A 19,986-nucleotide genomic window follows, 5' to 3' on the forward strand; every position below is an offset into this window, starting at 1 on the left:
GTGTGTGTGTGTGTGTGTGTGTGTGTGTGTGTGTGTGTGTGTGTGTGTGTGTGTGTGTGTGTTCTTTTGCGTGTGTCTGCGTCTGTCTGCTGTGCCTCTAGGGGGCGTGTCCCTCGGTTGTCACTCACAGGGGGACAGCCTTCAGCATTGGGTGGACTGTCTGAAGAACAAGGGCACCAAGGTGGAGCGCTGGCACACACTGACCAATCAGCTGCCGGGATCCACACTGCAGGACTAGATCGGCCAATCACTGCCTAGCGCTGGGCCTGTGGCATGATGTCACTCACGTCATCCGTGCTCCATGTTTTGTTCGGGTTTTAAACAAACCCTGTATCCATGGTAACCGTCTCAGAAGGATGGATCAAACAGTTGTAAAGTCCGAAACTAAGTCAAAAAGTGAGCCACCAACAGGGGGTGGGGCTGTTTTGAGGTTCAATCTCTCTTCAAAGAGCTGAAAACACACGGGCGGTTCGTGGGGAGAGTTAATCTATAAAGAATGCATTATAAACGGTAATCTGTTCTCAAAAGGAACGCATGAGCATGTGAACCGGTGTGTGCATCCGTAGAGGAGCAAAAACGTCAACTAATTATCTGTCACGGAAACATGTGTACGTTCGTCTGGGAGCGCGGCTGTGTCTTGGAAGATATGATTACTCCTCATTATCCCCGCGAGGGGATTGGTGTCTTCGTTAATTGGTTGATTGGTTCCGCAGGCCTCACTCAACATGCGCTCCATTACGTTCGATCGTCGGTTTCGTTCAGACTAACTGCCTGCAGATGCTATGTTGTTTGTGGTTTGTGTGCATGTTCTAAAGAATGTCCAGAGAGCAATATAGACCAACAGAACTCTGAATTGGTACGTCTCTAATTTTAAATAGCTGTATTATCCTCAACCTTTTGAGATTGTGAAAGGTACTTGGTGGGATTTTCAATAAATTGTAGATTTTTTTTATCTAAATTGGGCGAATCAAATCGGCACTGTGCCTATCCCTTTGGGTTCGACGTTTCTTTTACTTATTTTATTTTTCTGTTTGGTCAAACAGAACATAGTAGTTCATATGCAAATAATTACTGATGTGTATACTTGTGTTTGTTTGTCTACTTAACCTCTGATGTGCATGATACGTTTTCAATGAAAAATATGTTCCTGAAATATACTGTGTTTTAATTTATTTACTTGAGGTGTATTCTGAAAAGACTTGAATGGTGCAGATGAATGGACTGTCGGCGGAAAACAGAGACTGTGCCGCCACCTAGCAGACACGACACCTCACTGCTGTGTCTCACCCAAACTAAAGGCGCACGTTTGAAACGGCCACCCATAAGACGGTCACCAGTGTATATCTGTGGTAGGCTGTCAGCAGGACGAACAGATACCATGTTCAAGACTAATACATACGCAAACGAAGTAAAAGTCTATTTAAATAGGGTTCATTAACTGCCATTGTCACAATTAATAGCGGACTTGCAATCATCTCAGACATCCTTGGTCTGGTTTCTAACTACAAATGAACCACCCATGCAGATGAGTTGAGACGTGCAGTTAGTGTGACACGCATGTGTGTTTAAAATGTGACGTTGCTCCCACGTCACAATGTCATTGAGGCCATCCAGCTCGGATGTCTGGAAGTGTATGTGGGTGTGTAGGTGTGTGTGGGGGGGGGGGGGGGGGGGGGTGGAGGGGTATTCGGTATTTGTGTGGGTGCCAAGGGGAGGGTGTGTGTATGTATGTGTTGGACGGGGTGTGTGTGTCGAGTGTATATGTGGGGTGTAATTGTGTGTCTTGTATGTGTGTGTGGGGGTTTGTTTGTGATGTGTGTGTGTGTGTGTATTGGTATCTGTGTGTGTGTGTGTGTGTGTGTGTGTGTGGGTGCATGGGTGTTTATGGTATGTGTGTGGGTGGCAGCAGAGGACAGAATGAAGTCCCGGATCTCATAACCCAGATGACCAATCGGGACGTAGCTGGCAGGTCAGCTTGGAGACAGAAAAAACAAACGCACCCTCACAACGGAGGGGGTCGATGCGGGGCTCACAGCGGACCTCAGAACCCCCAGAACCCTCATAACAGGAGGCCTAGCAGGGGGTACGGCCAGACTCTCAGGTAAGGGGGTGGTGGTGAAGATGTGACCTTAACATGTCTTTAAACCCAGTTGTTTCCAAACTGGGGTATTGACCGTTACTCCAGGGAGTAACGGTCAAAACTTAGATTTTTATTACGATGAATAATATTAGTCCGTTGAATTTCTTCTATTTCTTCTATTTAAAGTACATGTTGATTGTTGCTGATCAATTCAGTTAAGACCAGAAAGTTAGTAAGCAAGTATGCCTCAGCTTCTCAGCAGCATCTCTCCGACAGACTACAATTGTAATAATGATTCCAATATATTAGTTCAAAGTAAGCATTTATGGTTTGGTGTTGGGTTGAAAGGGTGCTTGAGCCATACTGATGGGGTCGTGGGGGTACAGAGGACTGCAACAGTTTGTAAACACTGCTTTAAATTACAACCTTTAACCTTTGACCTTTAAAAGACATCCGTTACAACACTCTGTCGTGGGAGGTCCGATAACTTCAGGGTCGTAGGTCACAGGCAATCAGGCAGATGGAAGCTTCAGATGGAGGCTTCAGGCTTCAGGTCTGTCTTTGAACCCGGCTCAGTCTCTTCAACTCTGGTCCTTGTCTTTAAGAGAGAATCAGCTGTGACTGCATCATAATCTGACTTTAAATCGTCTTTACTGTCAGAGAGTAAGATAACGTTCATAATTTCAAAGTGCAAAAGGAGAGGGTCTTGCCTCTTGTGTTCCTGTGGTCCTCAATAAATGAGGGTAATGAGGAACGTTACAAACACATAAAGTAATAATATTTAAGTCGAGAACATAACCATTGAAGAGTGCTCAGTGGGTCGCTCGGTTCCTTGGGCTCAAAACGTCCTAGAAGCGGACCAGAAGTCATTCCACGGTGGCCTGCGGTTGTCAAGGAGTCGCTTTCCTGTTTCTCTGTTTTGGTTGCTGGGTGCCTGTCAACACAGAGGGTGTTGAGGAAGAGAGACTTGGACAGCTGAGCCAGCCAACATGAGCTGGCTCAGACTCTATTTATACCACCGCAGCACCACCATGGTGGCTAGCACAGAGACTGCCTGCTGCTCATTCAAAGCCAGACACATTATATACACCACCACATCAAACACATCCATAACTAAATACGCCCTTTATGCACGGTGAAGAATGTGTGACGAGTGAAAGTCTTTTCACAAGTTCTATTTAAGGGGATTCAGAGACGACTTCATCTTGCTGTGGCTTGACTATCTTTTTTTTTACTACCAAGTGATACGTTTCTGTCCTCCTGAAGCAAAGGTGAACAGGATACAGATTTCTTCAGCTGCTGAGGTGATTAAGTTGTTGTGAGCTCAATTTAACCTCTTGAGAACCTGTCCTTACCTGGCACTCTTTTGAGTGTTTCCAGATTTCATCTGGGTTAACCCAGTTGCCCTTATGCCCAATCAGCTTGGAAAGATTCTACTCCTGACTTGGTAAAGAAATGTTTTGACGGGCAGACAGATGGATGGACAAATGGATAAATTGATGGACTGACGAACAGACAAGGATTTGTGGACAGGTTAATAGATTAACGGATGGATGGACGATAGATGTAAAATGTAAATGTACATTTATTTGTAAAGCACATTTAAAAAACAGCAACAGTTGACCGAAGTGCTAAAAATGTAAAATAAATAAAGATAAAACAAAACAAAGATAAAACAAAAAACAAACATTCAAACAAGTAACAATCATACATTTGAAACAACGATAATAACAGTATCAATAGTAATAATAATAATAATGACAGTGATAACAATGATAATGTTGGCTAGAAGTTGCCACATTGCAATGAATCAATCTGTAGTCAGGATCAAAATACTAAAAGATGAGATAAAGATGAGGTAAAAGAAAGGTTATACTGGATTAAAGGCAATAGAGTAGACAGGTAGTAGATAGATGCATAGATGGACTGAAGCATGGATGGATTATTGGACACATAGATAGAGAGAGATATGGAACATTCAGATGGATGGACAGATGGTCAGAATGTTGGATATTTGGACAGATGAAGTGCTTGATGGATAAGAGATTATATAATTACAGTTACCCTTGGCTGTTCTCCATGTCTTCCAGGAGGTGGAAGGAGTATCAATATCTAGTCTAGTCTAGTGGAAGAAGAAGACGAAGACGATCCAGGTCTGAGGACGTCTGAGGAGGTCTGGCAGAGGAAGAGGAGAAGATATCGCTCTGAGGAGGTCTTGAAGACGAGGAGGAGGAGGAGGAGAAGACCCAGGACTGGAGAAGGATGGCCATCCCCAGGCTCTTCAACTCCTACAGCCCCTTCTTGGTGGTGGAGCGGGGGTCTGGGAGAACGTTCCTGGAGAAGCAGGACGGACCGGCGGGTGAGGAAGAGGAGGGCCCCAGTGAGGAGGAAGGCTCTTTGTTGGCCCGAGCCATCCGACCACAGCTGAGCCGCGCTCTGGAGCGAGGAACCGCCCAGGACATGACCTCGGAGTGGCCTGGAGCCCTCCAGAAGAACCCCTACGTCTCCATCGTAGCACAGGCCGAGGGTGAGATGCAGGGCCCTGCTAATGTCTTCAGTCAGCGCACGAATATAAGCAGCCCATCAATGTATTGTTGATTGGATTGGAGTTAACGGAGTGTACTTATGGAGACTCTGACCTCGGTCACACACCTCAATGCGATTTGTGACCTTTGACCCGAAAGTCGTATTGAAGCAACAACATTGAGACTCTCGATGGCTTCTCTGTGTTTCAGGAGAGGGGTTGCAGGAGTTCAGCCCCAGCAGCACAGAACCAATGTTCCCCAGAGCTCTGGTGCTCAGCGAACAAAGGTACTGGGATCACAATCGTCTGCCATTCACACACACACAGAGAGCTCCTTAGATGTGTAAAGGAACTGAGGATGCGTCAGGTTCACCAGAGGATCGACCTTTATGAAATATTGATATCCCTTGACACACCAGAAGATGTTTTACTGTTAGTGACAATGAGATAAAGACGTATGAAACCATTTTTTTGGTATGAACCGCTCAACAGCTTGAGTTTGAGTTTATAGTCTTTCGTTTCCGTGCGATCTTCAAACCTTTCTGTTTGCAACCTATCTTTGTCTGAACTTTTATATGTAATGATACTTTTTGACATTTGTCTTTCTGACTTGTGTCTTTTAGTCTTTTCCTGCCTGTGTTAAGCACTGTGACAGGCCTTTTGTTTGAAGTGTGCTTAATCAAAACCCTGAAGCACTGACTCCATCTTCTCCTCTTTAGGCCGCTACCGGTCAGGAAACATGCCCCCCTGAGCGAGTCGGACGGCGAGGCCTGCCCCCCAGCCCACCAGCGCCACCCCTGCCGGAAACCACGCAGGAAACCCTGGCGCCGACGCAGCCTGGTGGAGAACCATCAAGAGCCCCCCATCATCCAGGGACTCTGGGTGCAAGAGATCGACTGGCTCCGTCCGCGACCCGGCCACGGCACGGCCAGCCCCGCCGCCGACCCAACGTGGACCCCGTCGCTCCCCTGCGGCATCATCCCCCCTCCTCCCCAGTTCACCGACCGGGTCGTCGTCGCCGCCGCCGCCGCCGCCCATCATCGTTGCCGTGGAGACGATGCTGCGACGTCCGGGGACGACGGTTACCGCGCCGCGGTCCGACTGAAGCGTTTGACGTTGTCGGAGGAGGAGGAGGAGGAGGAGGACGCTGAACACACAGGAGGACAGAACCACTCTGTGGACCCTGACTCTGCCCTGGGACCCAGAGGTGGTGGAGGTGGTGGAGGTGGTGGAGGTGGTGGAGGTTCTGAATCCGCCTGCGCTCCTACGGCCAGCGGAGAGTCCGCCAGCTGGGCCTCGAGGTCCAGCGACGAGCCGGACGCAGAGTCCACCTCGTCGAGCTGGAGCCGGGGCTCCGACTCCAGCGGCGGCGGCTCGGCGCCAGACCGCTCCGACCGCTCGGAGAACCCCGGGGGGAGCGCCGGCGTCGCCGCGGGGTCTCGGTGCACGTGTGCAGCGGAGGCGGGAGGGGGAGTCGGCGAGGGACGGCTGGCCGAGCTGCGCGGGAAGGTGACCCGGGCGGAGAGCCGCTTCATCTGGCCGTTCTTCAGAGAGCGGGAGAAACAGCGGCCGACGCACGAGTGCGCCGACGCTGACGAGCAGGCCAACGAGGGGATTCTGCTTCACGACGTGAGACAAACATCCTCTTTCACGCCCGTCAGCCCTGTTAAGAATGTCACCGGGCAACTGCAGTAGATCTGTGAAGAGGGAAAAGCCTGAATGGCTGCTGTATATTATGTGTAATTTATTCCAAAAATACAACCAGGCAAAATACATTTATAGGCATGAAAAAAACAAATTGTTCATTTTGTTGCATTATTTTATTCTATTCCTCTCCAAACCCCTTAAGCCAGCCATAGGCCTGTATTCTGTTCACAGAGTATTTATGTATTTAGAGTTATTCGGCGGTGATTTGCACTGTTTCTATTTCTGTTGTAACATCTGAACCTTCCCCACATGATTAACACAGTGTTGCCCTGTCTTCTTAATCATGTGACATCTTTAATGACGGCGTCACGTCCCCAGCTGCTGCAGCCCGCCGGCTGGATGTACCGGGAGGGTCTGGAGTACGACTCCCTCCGCCACATCCAGAACGGTTCCTATGGTGACGTGGTCTGCATCCAGGACCGGAGGACTGGCTTCCAGTGTGCAGCCAAGAGGGTGAGGCATCGGAAGATGGATGGAAATATACTATGTATATATGTGTGTGTATGTGTGTGTTATAATGGTTAGTGGTTGTGCTCAGGTTGCCCAGAGGCACTTCAGCAGTGAGGAGTTGAGCACGTGGAGCGCTCTGGACTCACCTCACGTGGTCCGGCTCCTGGGGGCGGTCAGTGAGGGCCCCAACGTGGTCCTCTTCATGGATCTGAAGCCAGGTGAACCCTCCTCATCCAATATCTACCTTTATTTGAATGAACAACATCAACAAGCTACATTTATAGCTGTAGGAGCTTGGAACCAGCCACTCTCAGCTTGATGGTCGCCAAGCCGGCTGATGGTTTCCAGCCTTACAGTGTCAGAGTGTCCTAACGCCAAGCACTACAGTACAAGCCATTTCAGAAGCCACGCCATTCCTGACATCACAATTTGGAATGTCCTCCAATGATCCGATTGGATCACTCAAGACCCAGCCAAACAGTTGGTACAGTCCACTTGGTATGTACCCAGACATCAGGCTGGTTCCTTGATCTTATCTGTCATCAGGGGGGGGGGTGTACATTCCCACTTGTGATGGCTTGTGAGGACGTACGCACATCTCACGCCTTGAGGTAATACAGGGTCCCTTTGACGTCTGGTTCTCCCTTGGTCTCTTACCTGCAGGGTGTCTGGCTCAGGTGCTGAAGGAGCGGGTGAAGCTACCTGAAGACCTGGCCCTCCACTACCTGCGGCAGGTGCTCTGGGCTCTGGAACACATGCACCGGCGCCTCATCCTACACCTCGATATCAAAGGTCTGCCATCAGACCTCCATGAACTACGCCCTGTGTTTACTGGCATTTCTCATCGTTTATTTTCACTGTATCACCTGTTGATGTCAGACAGATAGGACAACTTGCTCAGAGGTGCCGGCAGGTTCTATCTCCTGTAGGCTTCGCCTTATGGCTTGTCCCGTGCACACACCCGGGACAAGCCCATAAGGCGAAGCCTAGGCGGCTACGCCTACAATCATAGAACTAGAGTTATAATAATATAACTATCGTTATTATGAAGACACATTTTCCATTCGTATGCATTGTGAGGACTGATGCATGTAACGGTCAGAAAGCACCGTGGAGAAAATGCTGTCCACACCTCCCTCTAGTGTCAACACACCGGAACTATCACCTTCTGCAAGAAATGACCCAGTCCGCTGAAATGAATGTGTCTGTGTGTCCCGGTTTCGTTCCAGCGGACAACGTGCTGCTGTCAGCGGACGGCAGGAACACCTTCCTGTGTGATTTCGGTCTGTCAGAGAGGTGCGATCAGAACGGGAAGAGCACCAGGACCTACCGGGGTGAGCAGACCAAACCAGAACCAAACCAGAATCGCACAAAACCAGAACCAACTACTAGAACCAAACTAGAACCAGACCAGAAGCTTGACTTAACACTGGAAAACACAGGACATACATGTTATAAATAAAGCACTTAGGATTCACCTGTCCCAATATAAACCAATATAATTAATTCTCATAGAATATTAGTATGGTCGAGTACAAAAACCGTCCGAAAGTGTAAAACAAAATAAAATATTTGACACTATTATTGTAGTGTATAATAGAGTACAGCAGAGTAAAATGTTACAGTACAGTAAAGCGAAACACAGAAGAATAGGCTGGTAAATGATCTTATTGGATAACCTAGTAGGAATCACACATTGAATGAAACAATAAATCAATGAAATCCAAAGCTCAGGATGATGATGATGATGTTGATGATGATGATGATGATGCTGATGATGATGATGATGATGATGATGATGATGATGATGATGATGATGATGGTGTGTTGGGTTATGTTTGTGGCCCCAGGGCCTGCCTTCCCGGGGACCGAGACCCACATGGCCCCTGAGGTGGCCGGAGGGGACCAGCGATGCTGCAAGGCGGACGTGTGGAGCAGCTGCTGCATGCTACTGCACATGCTCAACGGATGCCCGCCCTGGGTCCGCTACTACGCCCCGCCCCTTTGTCTGAAGGTGAGCCACGCCCCTCACACCTGATAGGACGACTGTGGTCTGTGTGTGCGTCCTTCACCGACCAAACAAAACATATTTTTGACAGGTGGTTGATGTCTGTGACCATTGACATGTTTGTTGTGATCTTTAAGATGGGTTTAGGATGTGATGTTTGCGATGTTCAAGATGTTTGTGACGCGTGTTTCGTTCATGCGGTCTTCTGATGAGACGTCACAGAGTTGGTGGTGATGTCGTGTTGTCTGTTGTGATGTCAGATCTCCAGCGAACCCCCGCCCCTGTGGGAGGTCCCGTCCCGCTGTAACCACTTCACCGCCCGGCTGCTGAGGGCGGGGCTCCGGAAGGATCCCGGGCGCCGGGCGTCGGCCCGCGAGCTGAGGAGGAAGACCACCAAGGCCCTCCGAGCAGGTCAGAGGCGCCGCTGGCTCTGCGGTCACTTTTCATTAGTTGGTCATTCAGTGACTTTCGATGCAGGTCATTAGAGGTGACATATTTATACCACCAGGTGTGAGTGTGAATAGCCGCTACAAGCCGTTTTGAAAAACGGCCTCTTCTGACATCACAATTGGGCGTGTCCACCTAGATGAGTGCTGAATAGATCAGTCTACCAGCCTACCCAGTTGACTGTAGAAAACGTTGCTCATCTATCCGTCATACATCTATGTGGACGTACTCACACCTGGTGGTATAATATGTCACCTTTAAACCTGGGGAAGGCCACATATTTTAGAAGTCTTATTTGTTTAAATTCTCCCAACATCCTTACAGCAATCAATATATATATTAGTAAATTAAATACCTGATTTTTGAAATATCTGTGGCTGAAGCAGGCCTGGAATAAGACCATCCAATAAATTAGTTCGGCCCGAATGAAATGATGGCATGGTCTACTTGTCTACCTACCTACACAGGTACCTGCCCACACTGTGCTCTTGCACTCACGGGTCATGTGCAATCAGCTTTCTATAGCTCGCAAGCTAGTCACATGTTTTGGAGGAGTGGCTTTGGAGGGAAGCCTGACATTTTTCTCGCTCTGACACTTTCAGAATCTAGCATATTCTGGTAGGATACTCCAAATGGACAAGGTTAAAGTAGTGTGTCGGGCTTAGGGTTCATCTTGCTCTAGAATGCCTAAGGGTAGACTGAGGACATTGAGGTATTGAGGAGTACCCTTCGACTTGGAGTCAAACAATCTAACCCTTAGGCTATACTTAACTGCTTCACTTTTGCACGCTGACAGGGACACTTGCATGAGCTAGTTTGTGTGTATGTGTGTGTGTGTGTGTGCGTGTGTGTGTGTGTGTGTGTGTGTGTGTGTGTGTGTGTGTGTGTGTGTGTGTGTGTGTGTGTTCTAGTCAGTGTATATACTGAATATGACATGGCTATTACGTAAAGCCCTTCCTCTAGGCAGGTTTAGTCCTACCAAGGGTTTAGCAGATCCATCTCTTAACGGGGAACCCTTTGGATCCACAGTGGGGGGCCTAAATCACTCATCTCTCCCCGGATCCGGCCCTCTCCCCACGGAGGCCCCGCCCCCCCAGGCCCCCATGTGCTGGATCAGCCCCTGGAGGGTTGCGGCGATACAGCAGGACAGCAGTGAATACGAGGAGGTAGTGAAGATAATAATAATATTGTTACTCATTACGTATGTGTTTGCCTGTCTCCTGTCATTCTTGTTGCCCATGTGTCATTCATGCATGCTTTGGGCTCCAGCTTCCCTTCGAGGGTTTAATAAAGTGCATTTTATCTCAGGCTGTGTCGGGACTGGATTCTGATGAGGATCAGGAGGAGGATCGGGACCCCCACCCTAGATCCCTCCGGGTCCTTGGGTGGGGGTCGGACTGTGACCCTGAGGTGGACATCTACATGGGAGAGGAGGAGTTTTGGGAGAGGAGGGGAGTGCTGACTCAGAGAGACAGGAATTATGAGGGAGACTGGGAGGAGGAGGAGGAGGAGGAGGAGGAAGAGGAGGAGGAGTGGGAGTCTTCCTCTTCTCCAGGAATGTTCTGTGCGTTGAGGGAACACTTCCCGCTGTTGAGGAGCGGTGTGCAGAGGACCCGAGCATCGTGGGGATCTGAACCGGAGCTCACACACCTCAGAGAAGGTGAGACAGACGTTATACATACATGCGCACACGTTGACGAACATCTTCACTCAGTTAGTGGGACAAACAGTATAAAGGATTTAATGTTAAGGATAATGCCTTTCCTGCTTTGGAAGCATAATAATAAGAAAAATATAGATTAATATCGATGGTATATGAAAGGAAAACGTGATGTAGTTTGTGAGCTAATGCTACGGATTGATCCTGGTCAAAAGTTTGAATTAAATGCCAAAAGTTTTAAAAACGTAGGATAAGATGTTGCCTCAAACGGCCCTCTTTGGGTCAACCGAATCAGTTGGTTGCGAGTGGAGACAATGAAAGCCTGAACGGCAAGATAGCTCCTCCCCTAAAATACAAAAGATGTTCTATCTCTCGTTCACTAGATTATCTATCTCGAGATCATTATCTAGTTTATATCTTTTGTTGACCAGATATTATACTGTTGACCATATGTTCTAGTGGTGAGTAAATGTTTTTATGGTTACTAGATCTAGTTCTCGTGATGTTCTATTTTGTGCCGACTAGATGTTGCTCCAGACAACCCAGTGGTCAACCTCTCGCCAGAACCTCGGGACTATCCTCCATCCTGTCTGAGCTGCACCGACTCGTCACAGATCTCCGACCAGGTATTCATGGAAGCAAACACTAATGTAATTTTTGAAATGGGCCTTATTCACCTATAGTGGCCATCTTTTTTTTTAACCGACATTTTTACAGGTGAGTACCATTGAGGCCTTTAGCCACTTTTCAAGGGAGCCTTGCAGACATATAGATATTGCACAAAAAACATGACGAAACATAGAAACAGAGCACCTAGACATTACACAAAAATAAGATGATACAAAGAACCTTCTTGGTTCTAACCATTGGCTGGGTGGAGAACTTAATGCAGAAGATGGTACCAACATTAAACTGGTTCTGCTTGGCAGGACTCGGACCGCTGGTCTGATGATCTGAGCTCCGGAGTGTTCTCCTCCTACAACAGCCAGAACGATGGACATATGGAATGGATGCTGTCAGACAATCAGCCGTCCAGTCACTGCTTTGAAGGTACAAACGCACACACACACACACACACACACACACACACACACACACACACACACACACACACACACACACACACACACACACACACACACACACACACACACACACACACACACACACACACAAATATTATTCAGTATGTTAATGATGGTTGCACTGGTGCATGTAGGAACTAGCTAATACAAAGCTCACAACACAGGGCTGGCTAATACAGAGATAGCAACACAGGTCCTGCTTAAACAGAGCTGGCCACACAAAGACAGCAACACAGGGCTAGCTTACACAAGGTTAGCCATTAAGGGCTAGCAACCCAGGGGTAGCTAACACGGGGCTACCATCATGGCTAAGTGCTGTATCTCTCCAGGTGTCGACATCTGGATCGAGGACGTTCACGGAGCATGCCTGAGGATCCGGGAACGCCGGCGGGTCAACGTGGGCCATGTTGCCATAGGGATCAGTGACCAGGTCAGAGGTCAAAGTGATCATGATCATTCCAGTATTGTTTGTGAACCTAATCGTTAATTCATCATTATTCATTTGTACCTGCATTTTTAATTCATGAATGCAAACACGCGAGCACCTTGAGTCAAATTCACAACGCATGAAACTGTGTTGCGCTGGGGTTGATATTAACACTTTGTCCTACAATCAGATCTCAGTGAAGGCCTTTACCCTGGAGACGCTGGACAGGAAGTTGGTGTCCTTCCAACAGGAAGTGCAGGAGTCAGGGTTGTGGCTGCGCTGTGTGCCGGCGCCCGACCGATGTCCTCGCTGGTATTGGAGGATCAATGATGGGAAGCTGGACCTTCGAGGCGCACTTTAACAACTTCCAACACCTGACCCATATGCAGTGCCCGTCTGTCCATAGAGCTGCTCTTGGACGGGGCCCAGGCGGCCCATTATGATGGACGGACAATTGTGCATATTCCTGTCAGACCATTTTTGAAACCAGGGTGCTACACATTGGTGCTAGAGCGCTACAGCACTGTAGTGCCTGCCTTTAAACATTAAGAAAGATTCATAAAAACAAGCTGACTAAAATGCCACAAGGGGATCTTTAAGTAAACCGAAGTATCTGAATGAGCGGTGTTCGGTACTCGCTGTCTTGTTTTGTATGTGACTGACTATGATGTTTGCATTGTATATGTTGGGGGTAGACTCGCGAGACCGGCCTGATCTTGCAAGTTCACATTCTCTGGCCACAAGCTTGTTGAAAGCCTCTCCCAAAAATACCCCAAATAATAGAGCAATGAACAACGTTTTATTTGATATAGACTGAATAACGATGTTAAATGACAAATATACGGTTGCACAGAAGGCTATTCTAAGGCTATTCTATGCGATGTTTTTGGTTTACTTTCAGTGGTATTCGGCAAGGGCGATGAGAGCAAGAGCATTTCAGACAAAATAGAAGATTTCGCCCCTATGCAGAGATCAATTGCTGGCAAGCTAAGGCCATGCTGTTATTGATGATATTGATCTAGTTTGCGATATGCAAACTTGAATATCTTGATGGTCTCGTGAGCCTAGTTTGGTTAATTATGCTCAGGGAGTCATAAATTCCCGAACCGTTCCTGCCCATATGTGAAGTAGCTCAAAATTAGAGTGTTGAATTGTACATAGTTGATTACATTTTAAAATTCAATTTGCAGATATTTTGTACTTTTAGAAATCGCCTGTGTGCATGGATTTTATAATAAAATACCATGTCCTGGAATGTCCAGGTAATTATCATTATGAGCATTATAATGTTGTCAACATATAGGCCTAAGCAAGTCTTAAACTGTGTTTGTTGGGGATAAAAGCATTAAAATACCTTTAACTTCCTGTTGTTCATCACATGAAGGCCAGTGTTTCTTTATGCAATATTAAAGATAAGAGGTAAAACGTTATTGATTGATTTTTTTTATTTGATCATTTAAATCGAATTCCCAAATTTGCAGCCAAATACTATTAAGTATCAAGAATAACACACAAAAATAATTTGTGTTGTGCAGTGCTTTATCTGTTCGTAGATGTGGTTTACGATTACAACAACAACAACGAAGAACCCGAATGACCAAAGAGGTATTCTTGTCTCTTTAGTGGGCTGATCTGCATAGCCACAACCGCCACTCTGGCCTCGATTTCCAGTATCACTGTCGTTGAGATGCTGGAGGACGACCCTACCCATTGGGGCAGGCCAATCGGGTGGCGCTAGACCTGTGATTGGGCGTGACATCCTAACCCCTTTATAGTAGAAATATAAAATGAATAGAGGGGCCTACTGAAATTATAACTAAAACAAATAATCTTGTTTTACCAGCCAACTGAAACCTGAAACTTCCTAACTGAGATGTAGGACTTCACTTATTCATCGACATCGTGGACAACCTGCAGTCAACCCCAGTGATAGGCCACACGGGAAAAAGAGGCGTTTCTTTTTTCTACGATGCTTGACATGATTGGGCAGGACTGTTCATAGTGGGAAGTGCGATACGCCGGTGTAGTGTCCGTAGGTTGCGCCAAACGCCATTTTGAGCTAACTGGTGAACGAAGAGAAAGATCCAGAAGCTGTCTTTCTGAAAGGTAAACCGATCCTCCCGTTCAAAACGACACGGACTTATCGTCGAGGAACCACCGATATACGTAGTTTTAGCAGAGGGTGAGAACACATCGCCGTGCGTTTATTTCACGTATCGTGGCTGTTATCGAAATGACGTCACCGTTTCCCCTTATATTTTTACACTGACGCGGCATTCGGCCAACCGTACCTTAGCCGCTAGCCCGCAGAGCTAACGATGCTAGGTGGCTAACTGACGGCTTACTTGATAAACAGATGTGTGGGCGATAACCGAATGAAAGGATTATATGCTACCGACACTATCTTTGACGGCTTTGTGTGACGTCATATGCGAAAAACATTATTTTTCGCTCTTTCGTTCGTCGGTGCGGATTGGTTGCCGGTGTTTCGGCTAGTAGCCTCAAGCTACGGTGGAAGGCTACTGACGCTAAATGAGCATCCGCCCTAACCAACACTAAGCTCCTCTAAGCTGGCTAAACATGAGCTAAGGTTGATTACTTAAAAAAAAATGCTGCTCCAGGTTTTCCCCTACGTGTACATGTACCCATCGCCAGGTCGGGTTGACCATTAATGGTGTGGCGTCGGATTGCGCCAGGTGCTAACGTTAGCCATCTTTTTCTCCGTCGGCCTTTAAAAGTCGGCGTCTGGTTAGCAAGCTAGCAAGGGTCGAGTGACAGCTACACGGAAACACCCCTACGGACACCTGAGACACACGGCCTGATGGTCCATTAGGCCCTAGTTTTTGTCCGTAATTGACGTTTATAAGTGACTGCGTGCGTTATTTTGTGCTAGTACGTCGACGGACGTAACTGGACGACGTAGTTGTTTCGGTTTGCTGTCGCGTCTCTTATACAGTCTTTTTTTTTCGCCTACTTCTCTCGCCAGGTCTGTCACCATGGGGAGTGCAATCGGAAAATTATTCAATGGCCTGTTCGGCAAGCGTGAGATGCGGATTCTCATGGTCGGGCTCGATGCTGCTGGAAAAACCACCATCCTGTACAAGCTCAAACTCGGCGAAATCGTCACAACCATCCCCACCATCGGTAAGGGCCTTTTGGTATATCCACTCACTTGGTAGTATATAACGACGTAGTATATAACGATATAGTTATCTAACCCTTTCATGCACTGTATTATTTCTCACGTTCATCCCATTGCATGTTAGCAGTAGGTACTATTTTGGGTTGCCTGATTCCCATGGTCACAACCGGTCATAGAAGATGTACTGATTATCGTTATACATGTCCTTACCTCACCCAACGGGGTAGTTTTATAATTTGTGGTAAAACAAAGAATAAAATCCCAGATATCTTTAAACTCCCCTGGATGTCTAAGAAAATCATACCCACTGGGTGAGATGAAGACACGAATGTGCACCATCTCCATATTTTCCTTTTTCTGGGACCACATAAAATAAATAAATCGTGTTTACTTGCTAGTCATGCTTTCGATGAGTTAAACCTAGGACCCACTGCAGAGGGTTATAATGCAGCGTTGGGTAGAAAATGGCACTAGTTCCTGCCAAGTAGCTTGGCATCGCTTTTGAAACATGAAGGTGCATTTAGTGATTGGTATATTATTGGGATTTCAGTAGGAAGGATGGTTTGGAGTGTGCTTATTCTCCCGTGTATGTATCCAGGCTTCAACGTTGAGACGGTAGAATACAAGAACATCAGTTTCACTGTGTGGGATGTCGGCGGGCAGGATAAGATCCGGCCCCTGTGGCGCCACTACTTCCAGAACACTCAAGGTGAGAAACACTTGGCCATCCATGGTAATACACCTGTTCTTTTGTCCTTTTTATTATAAAGGAGGGTATGGCTTCAAATGCTCTGTTGCCTTTCCATGTCCTAACATGGATGTCGCGAGTAGTATTTGGTACCTTTTTTATTTATAATTTTATACCCCCATTTTATTTGAATGTTAATGCAGGTTGCGCAATGTTTGCAAATGGTCGTTGATTTACCTTTCTTTTTTTTTTGCCATCAAATCAGCCATGGTCAGCTTTCGTTGACAACGATAAGCGGCCAATATGAGATAACTCGACCGTTAGAAAGCCCATATCAGCTATCATTAGCACCAATAGTCATCATATATCAGCTAGTATTAGCAGCAGTCACGTCACCTCGACGTAGCATCATAAAAGCCATAAACTAGCATTAGTATCATTACAAAAATGTTGCCAAACAATTGTTGCCATATATAGCCTGCCCTTGTACACCTAAACGGCATCGTACACAAAACATAGGAATAAATAATGAATGGCGTAGACAATGCAGGGTGCAGTTCATTGTGTTGCAGTCTTCTGGCTTGAACTACATGATAGCTGAGGAGACCATACGAGTAAATAACCCTTAATTTTACTAGTCAATTACCAAAATACAATTTATTATCAATAGCTGATTCATGTTTTTATTGTGGGCCTGAACTAGTGGCTAAAGATTCAGTCATATTATGACACTGTTGGTCACTTCCTGTTTGAATTCCTGGTTGTTTAGCCCCGCCCACTGCTAGTGCAAACACAGGTGTGTTCTGTCCTATGAGGAAATACTACTCCCATCGGCTATTAGTCCTGTCAGCCATTATCTATGTTAGCTTTTCATTAGCTTTATATTAAAAGAAGTATATTGTCTGGTCAGCATACCGATACCTTTTTTATTTATCAAAATTAATTCAACAAGAGGACATACCTCAAGATGATCAAAATGTTAATACATTTTATATTTTAAATACAGTTTGTTCTCTACCCTGTAGTCGTCTATTATGGAAGATTTTCCCTTCCAAAGAGTACCCTGGCTGCTGGCTTGTAGTTTAAGATCCACTGGAGTCCAAATATGCACGTGTGTGTGTAGCATTAACAATGTGTAACTGTAATCATGTGTTAAACATGAACTACTTGTAACCCTAACTGTGTGTGCACAGGGCTTATCTTTGTGGTGGACAGCAACGACAGGGAGAGGGTGAACGAGGCGAGAGAAGAGCTCGCTAGAATGCTTGCAGAGGACGAGCTGCGGGACGCCGTGCTGCTGATCTTCGCTAACAAACAGGTGAGGACTTAGTGTACAGGTGAGGGCCCATTAATGTCCAGGTGAGGCCTCTAGCTTCAGGTGGGTTCTTAACATGCAGATAAGGCCCTCCCCCCTCTTACCGTACAAGTCAGTCCTCCTTAACGTACCATTGACACTTTTGATTCTAACTTGTGATTGCATTTGCTATTTTATCTTTAACATGAAGCGTTTTAGAATCAATTATTAATCTAAGATCCTGTAAGCCTACAGACGAGGCCTTAACGTTCTTGTGAGGGTGGCGGTAGAACCACCAGCATAGGTGAGAAGATACATTTACAGATTAGCCCCACTGACATGCAGGTTAGGCCCTCAGACGTCCTTAGCATCCCTAGTCCTGGTGAGCAGAGCATTGACGTGTGAAATGATCATGACCGTGGTGTGTCTCCAGGATCTCCCCAATGCCATGAACGCTGCAGAGATCACCGACAAGCTGGGGCTGCACTCCCTGCGCCAGCGCAACTGGTACATCCAGGCCACCTGCGCAACCAGCGGGGACGGCCTGTACGAGGGCCTGGACTGGCTCTCCACTCAGCTCAAGAACCAGAAATGATCCATTCCACCACCTCTGACTTTGTTTGTTGTTTGTTTTTTCTGTTGATTTATTTCCTGTTTTAACACAGTGGCAGCACTGGATCAGCCCCCCCCCCCCCACTCCCTGACGTCCTCCCCCTTTCCCCCCCCCCCCCCCCAAACGGCTCTCACTTCCTGTCATTCCCCCACCCGTCCCCGTCCCCCTAAACGACGTGTCACTTCCTGTCATTCCCCCCTCCTCCTGGGGCCTCTACCCTCTGCTGCTCCTGTCCTGGGAGTCTGAGAGAGTGTTCATTCAGTGTGTGTGGTGTGTGTGTTTGTGTGTTGGCTGGTACTGGGACAAAGCCAGGCGTGCCTTCTACACACCTCGCTGTGAAAACAGTGCTCTGGCCTCCCCAAGCCCCTCCCCCTCCCCTCCCTCACAGGACGCATGGTTTTCAGAAGGCATAGAAGGAGCGAGGGGGTGCTCTCTCTCTCTCCTCCTGTGTTATTGACCTCAAAGCTAACCTGTCGCCCCAGTCTAGACGCTACGCTAGCATGTTCATTTGACCCGCCTTGGTTTAGAAACCCTCAAAGTTCTGGAAAAATTGCATCATAACCTGTATCAGGTTGAAGCAAATAAAAAAAACGCAAAAAAAACTAGACAGCCGATCCTCGACCGTTCTTGTGTCATTTGAAAATCATGCAGTTTCTTTTACTATCAGAGTGTATGTTAAGCAACGGTTCTTAGTCACAACCCTCCCCCCATCCCTCCCCCCAGCTCAACCATGAAGCACAAGGCAGACAAACAATCCTTAGCTAGCTTACTTCAAACCAGAGGTCCCTAGCTAGGGTACCCTGACGTTAGAATACCTAGCTACCGTGCCCCCATGTTGGAATACCTAGCTAACTAGCATGCTCCAATGTTAAAACTGCTAGCTAGCTAACCAACATACTCCAAAGTTGGAATACCTTCCTGGCGTACTCTTAACATTTGAATGCCTTCCTAGCTAGTGTACTCCAATGTTGGAATACCTAGCTAGCTCCTATACGCCAATGTTCAAATGTCTAGATAAGATTCTCAAACGTTGAAATGGCTCGCTAGCACATTCCAATGTTGGACTACCTATCTGGCTTACACCTATGTTTGGAGTACCTTACTACACGGCGTTCCCTAACGTCGCAATACCTAGCTAGCACACTGTAACGTTGTAATGGCTAGCTAGCAGTGGGTTGCTAGTAGATCATTAGCCACACGGTCTCCCTTGGTATGTGACGTGGTTCCGGGCGCGCTGGCTCATCCCTTCACGGTGTTGGGCATTTCAAAAAAAGCATGGCGCGTTCGACCGTCTTGAGTTATCAGCATTTTCCATGTAAAGCTTGAAACGTTGTTCCTCTCTGAAATGTTACCCGTGTTTTTGTTTTTCCTTTCCTTTTTGAGTGTTTCCATTTGTACGGGACTGCTAAATGATATGCTTCAGAGCAGTTAGACGGCCTGCATATGAAGTTAGGAGTCCTGGAACGCTTTCCCACGGTTTCTAACGTCCCTGGTGGGGTGACGCAGGCCCCCTGAGCGGTTGAGCTCGCTGGTGAAGAAGCGCCAAGGTTGTAGACGCTAACCGCTTCAGACTAATGAAGGAAGCAACCCTGGGCCAGCTGTCTGGTTGCTGATGATAGAACATGTCCCGGTCCTGGCTGTGGAGGACACCCCTGCCCCAGGGGCGGAGCGGGGGTGCAGACTGCTTGTCTGACACCCAGGGCCCCACCCAGCAACCTCTGGTCAAAGATTGTAAATCTGTAAGTCTCTCTCCCCTCCTCAAACTGCTTCGATGGGGGTTTTCCTCAATACATTAATAAACATGATTCGATCCTACTATTCTGCTGTCGATGTTTTTATTGTTGTTGCCTCTTTTATTATG

General features: G+C 47.2%; 3 protein-coding genes across 4 annotated transcripts in view; all 3 read left to right on the plus strand.

The window, feature by feature from the left end:
- Positions 1 to 1,157, plus strand: part of LOC132446694 (double C2-like domain-containing protein beta) — a 4,213-nt gene extending 3,056 nt beyond the window's left edge. Inside the window, exon 4 of the mRNA XM_060037123.1 lies at positions 102 to 1,157. Coding sequence (XP_059893106.1) covers positions 102 to 238 — 137 coding nt within the window. The 3' untranslated portion in view covers positions 239 to 1,157. The remainder of the gene's footprint in view (positions 1 to 101) is intronic.
- Positions 1,158 to 1,707: 550 nt separating this feature from the next.
- Positions 1,708 to 13,818, plus strand: LOC132446695 (mitogen-activated protein kinase kinase kinase 14-like). Its single transcript, XM_060037124.1, has 16 exons — positions 1,708 to 2,101; positions 4,171 to 4,607; positions 4,816 to 4,891; positions 5,324 to 6,233; positions 6,630 to 6,764; positions 6,850 to 6,979; positions 7,425 to 7,553; positions 7,991 to 8,095; positions 8,612 to 8,775; positions 9,030 to 9,180; positions 10,246 to 10,382; positions 10,525 to 10,876; positions 11,402 to 11,502; positions 11,806 to 11,926; positions 12,291 to 12,391; positions 12,579 to 13,818. Exons 2-16 carry the CDS (start codon positions 4,343 to 4,345, stop codon positions 12,747 to 12,749), a joined length of 3,048 nt encoding a protein of 1,015 aa, XP_059893107.1. The 5' UTR covers positions 1,708 to 2,101; positions 4,171 to 4,342; the 3' UTR covers positions 12,750 to 13,818.
- Positions 13,819 to 14,338: 520 nt separating this feature from the next.
- LOC132446697 (ADP-ribosylation factor 2-like) lies at positions 14,339 to 19,940 on the plus strand. Of its 2 annotated transcripts, none has more exons than XM_060037126.1 (5): positions 14,339 to 14,494; positions 15,375 to 15,532; positions 16,129 to 16,239; positions 17,412 to 17,536; positions 17,946 to 19,940. In XM_060037126.1, the coding sequence occupies exons 2-5, from the start codon at positions 15,385 to 15,387 to the stop codon at positions 18,105 to 18,107; spliced, it is 546 nt and encodes a 181-aa protein (XP_059893109.1). In that variant the 5' UTR covers positions 14,339 to 14,494; positions 15,375 to 15,384; the 3' UTR covers positions 18,108 to 19,940. The 2 variants fall into 2 exon arrangements, with proteins under 2 accessions (XP_059893109.1, XP_059893110.1); XM_060037127.1 differs by having other exon boundaries at positions 14,416 to 14,570.
- The last annotated feature ends 46 nt before the right edge of the window (positions 19,941 to 19,986 follow it).

This window comes from Gadus macrocephalus, chromosome 18 (genome assembly GCF_031168955.1).
Source record: "Gadus macrocephalus chromosome 18, ASM3116895v1".
NCBI classification, from domain to species: domain Eukaryota; kingdom Metazoa; phylum Chordata; class Actinopteri; order Gadiformes; family Gadidae; genus Gadus; species Gadus macrocephalus.

Coding starts and splice junctions, on each gene's coding strand:
- LOC132446697 (XM_060037126.1), top strand. CDS start 15,385: ATGGGGAGTGCAATCGGAAAATTATTCAATGGCCTGTTCGGCAAGCGT. Junction 16,240..17,411: donor CTACTTCCAGAACACTCAAG/GTGAGAAACACT, acceptor GTGTGTGCACAG/GGCTTATCTTTGTGGTGGAC. Junction 17,537..17,945: donor TGATCTTCGCTAACAAACAG/GTGAGGACTTAG, acceptor GTGTGTCTCCAG/GATCTCCCCAATGCCATGAA.
- LOC132446695 (XM_060037124.1), top strand. CDS start 4,343: ATGGCCATCCCCAGGCTCTTCAACTCCTACAGCCCCTTCTTGGTGGTG. Junction 10,877..11,401: donor GCTCACACACCTCAGAGAAG/GTGAGACAGACG, acceptor TGTGCCGACTAG/ATGTTGCTCCAGACAACCCA. Junction 11,927..12,290: donor GTCCAGTCACTGCTTTGAAG/GTACAAACGCAC, acceptor GTATCTCTCCAG/GTGTCGACATCTGGATCGAG.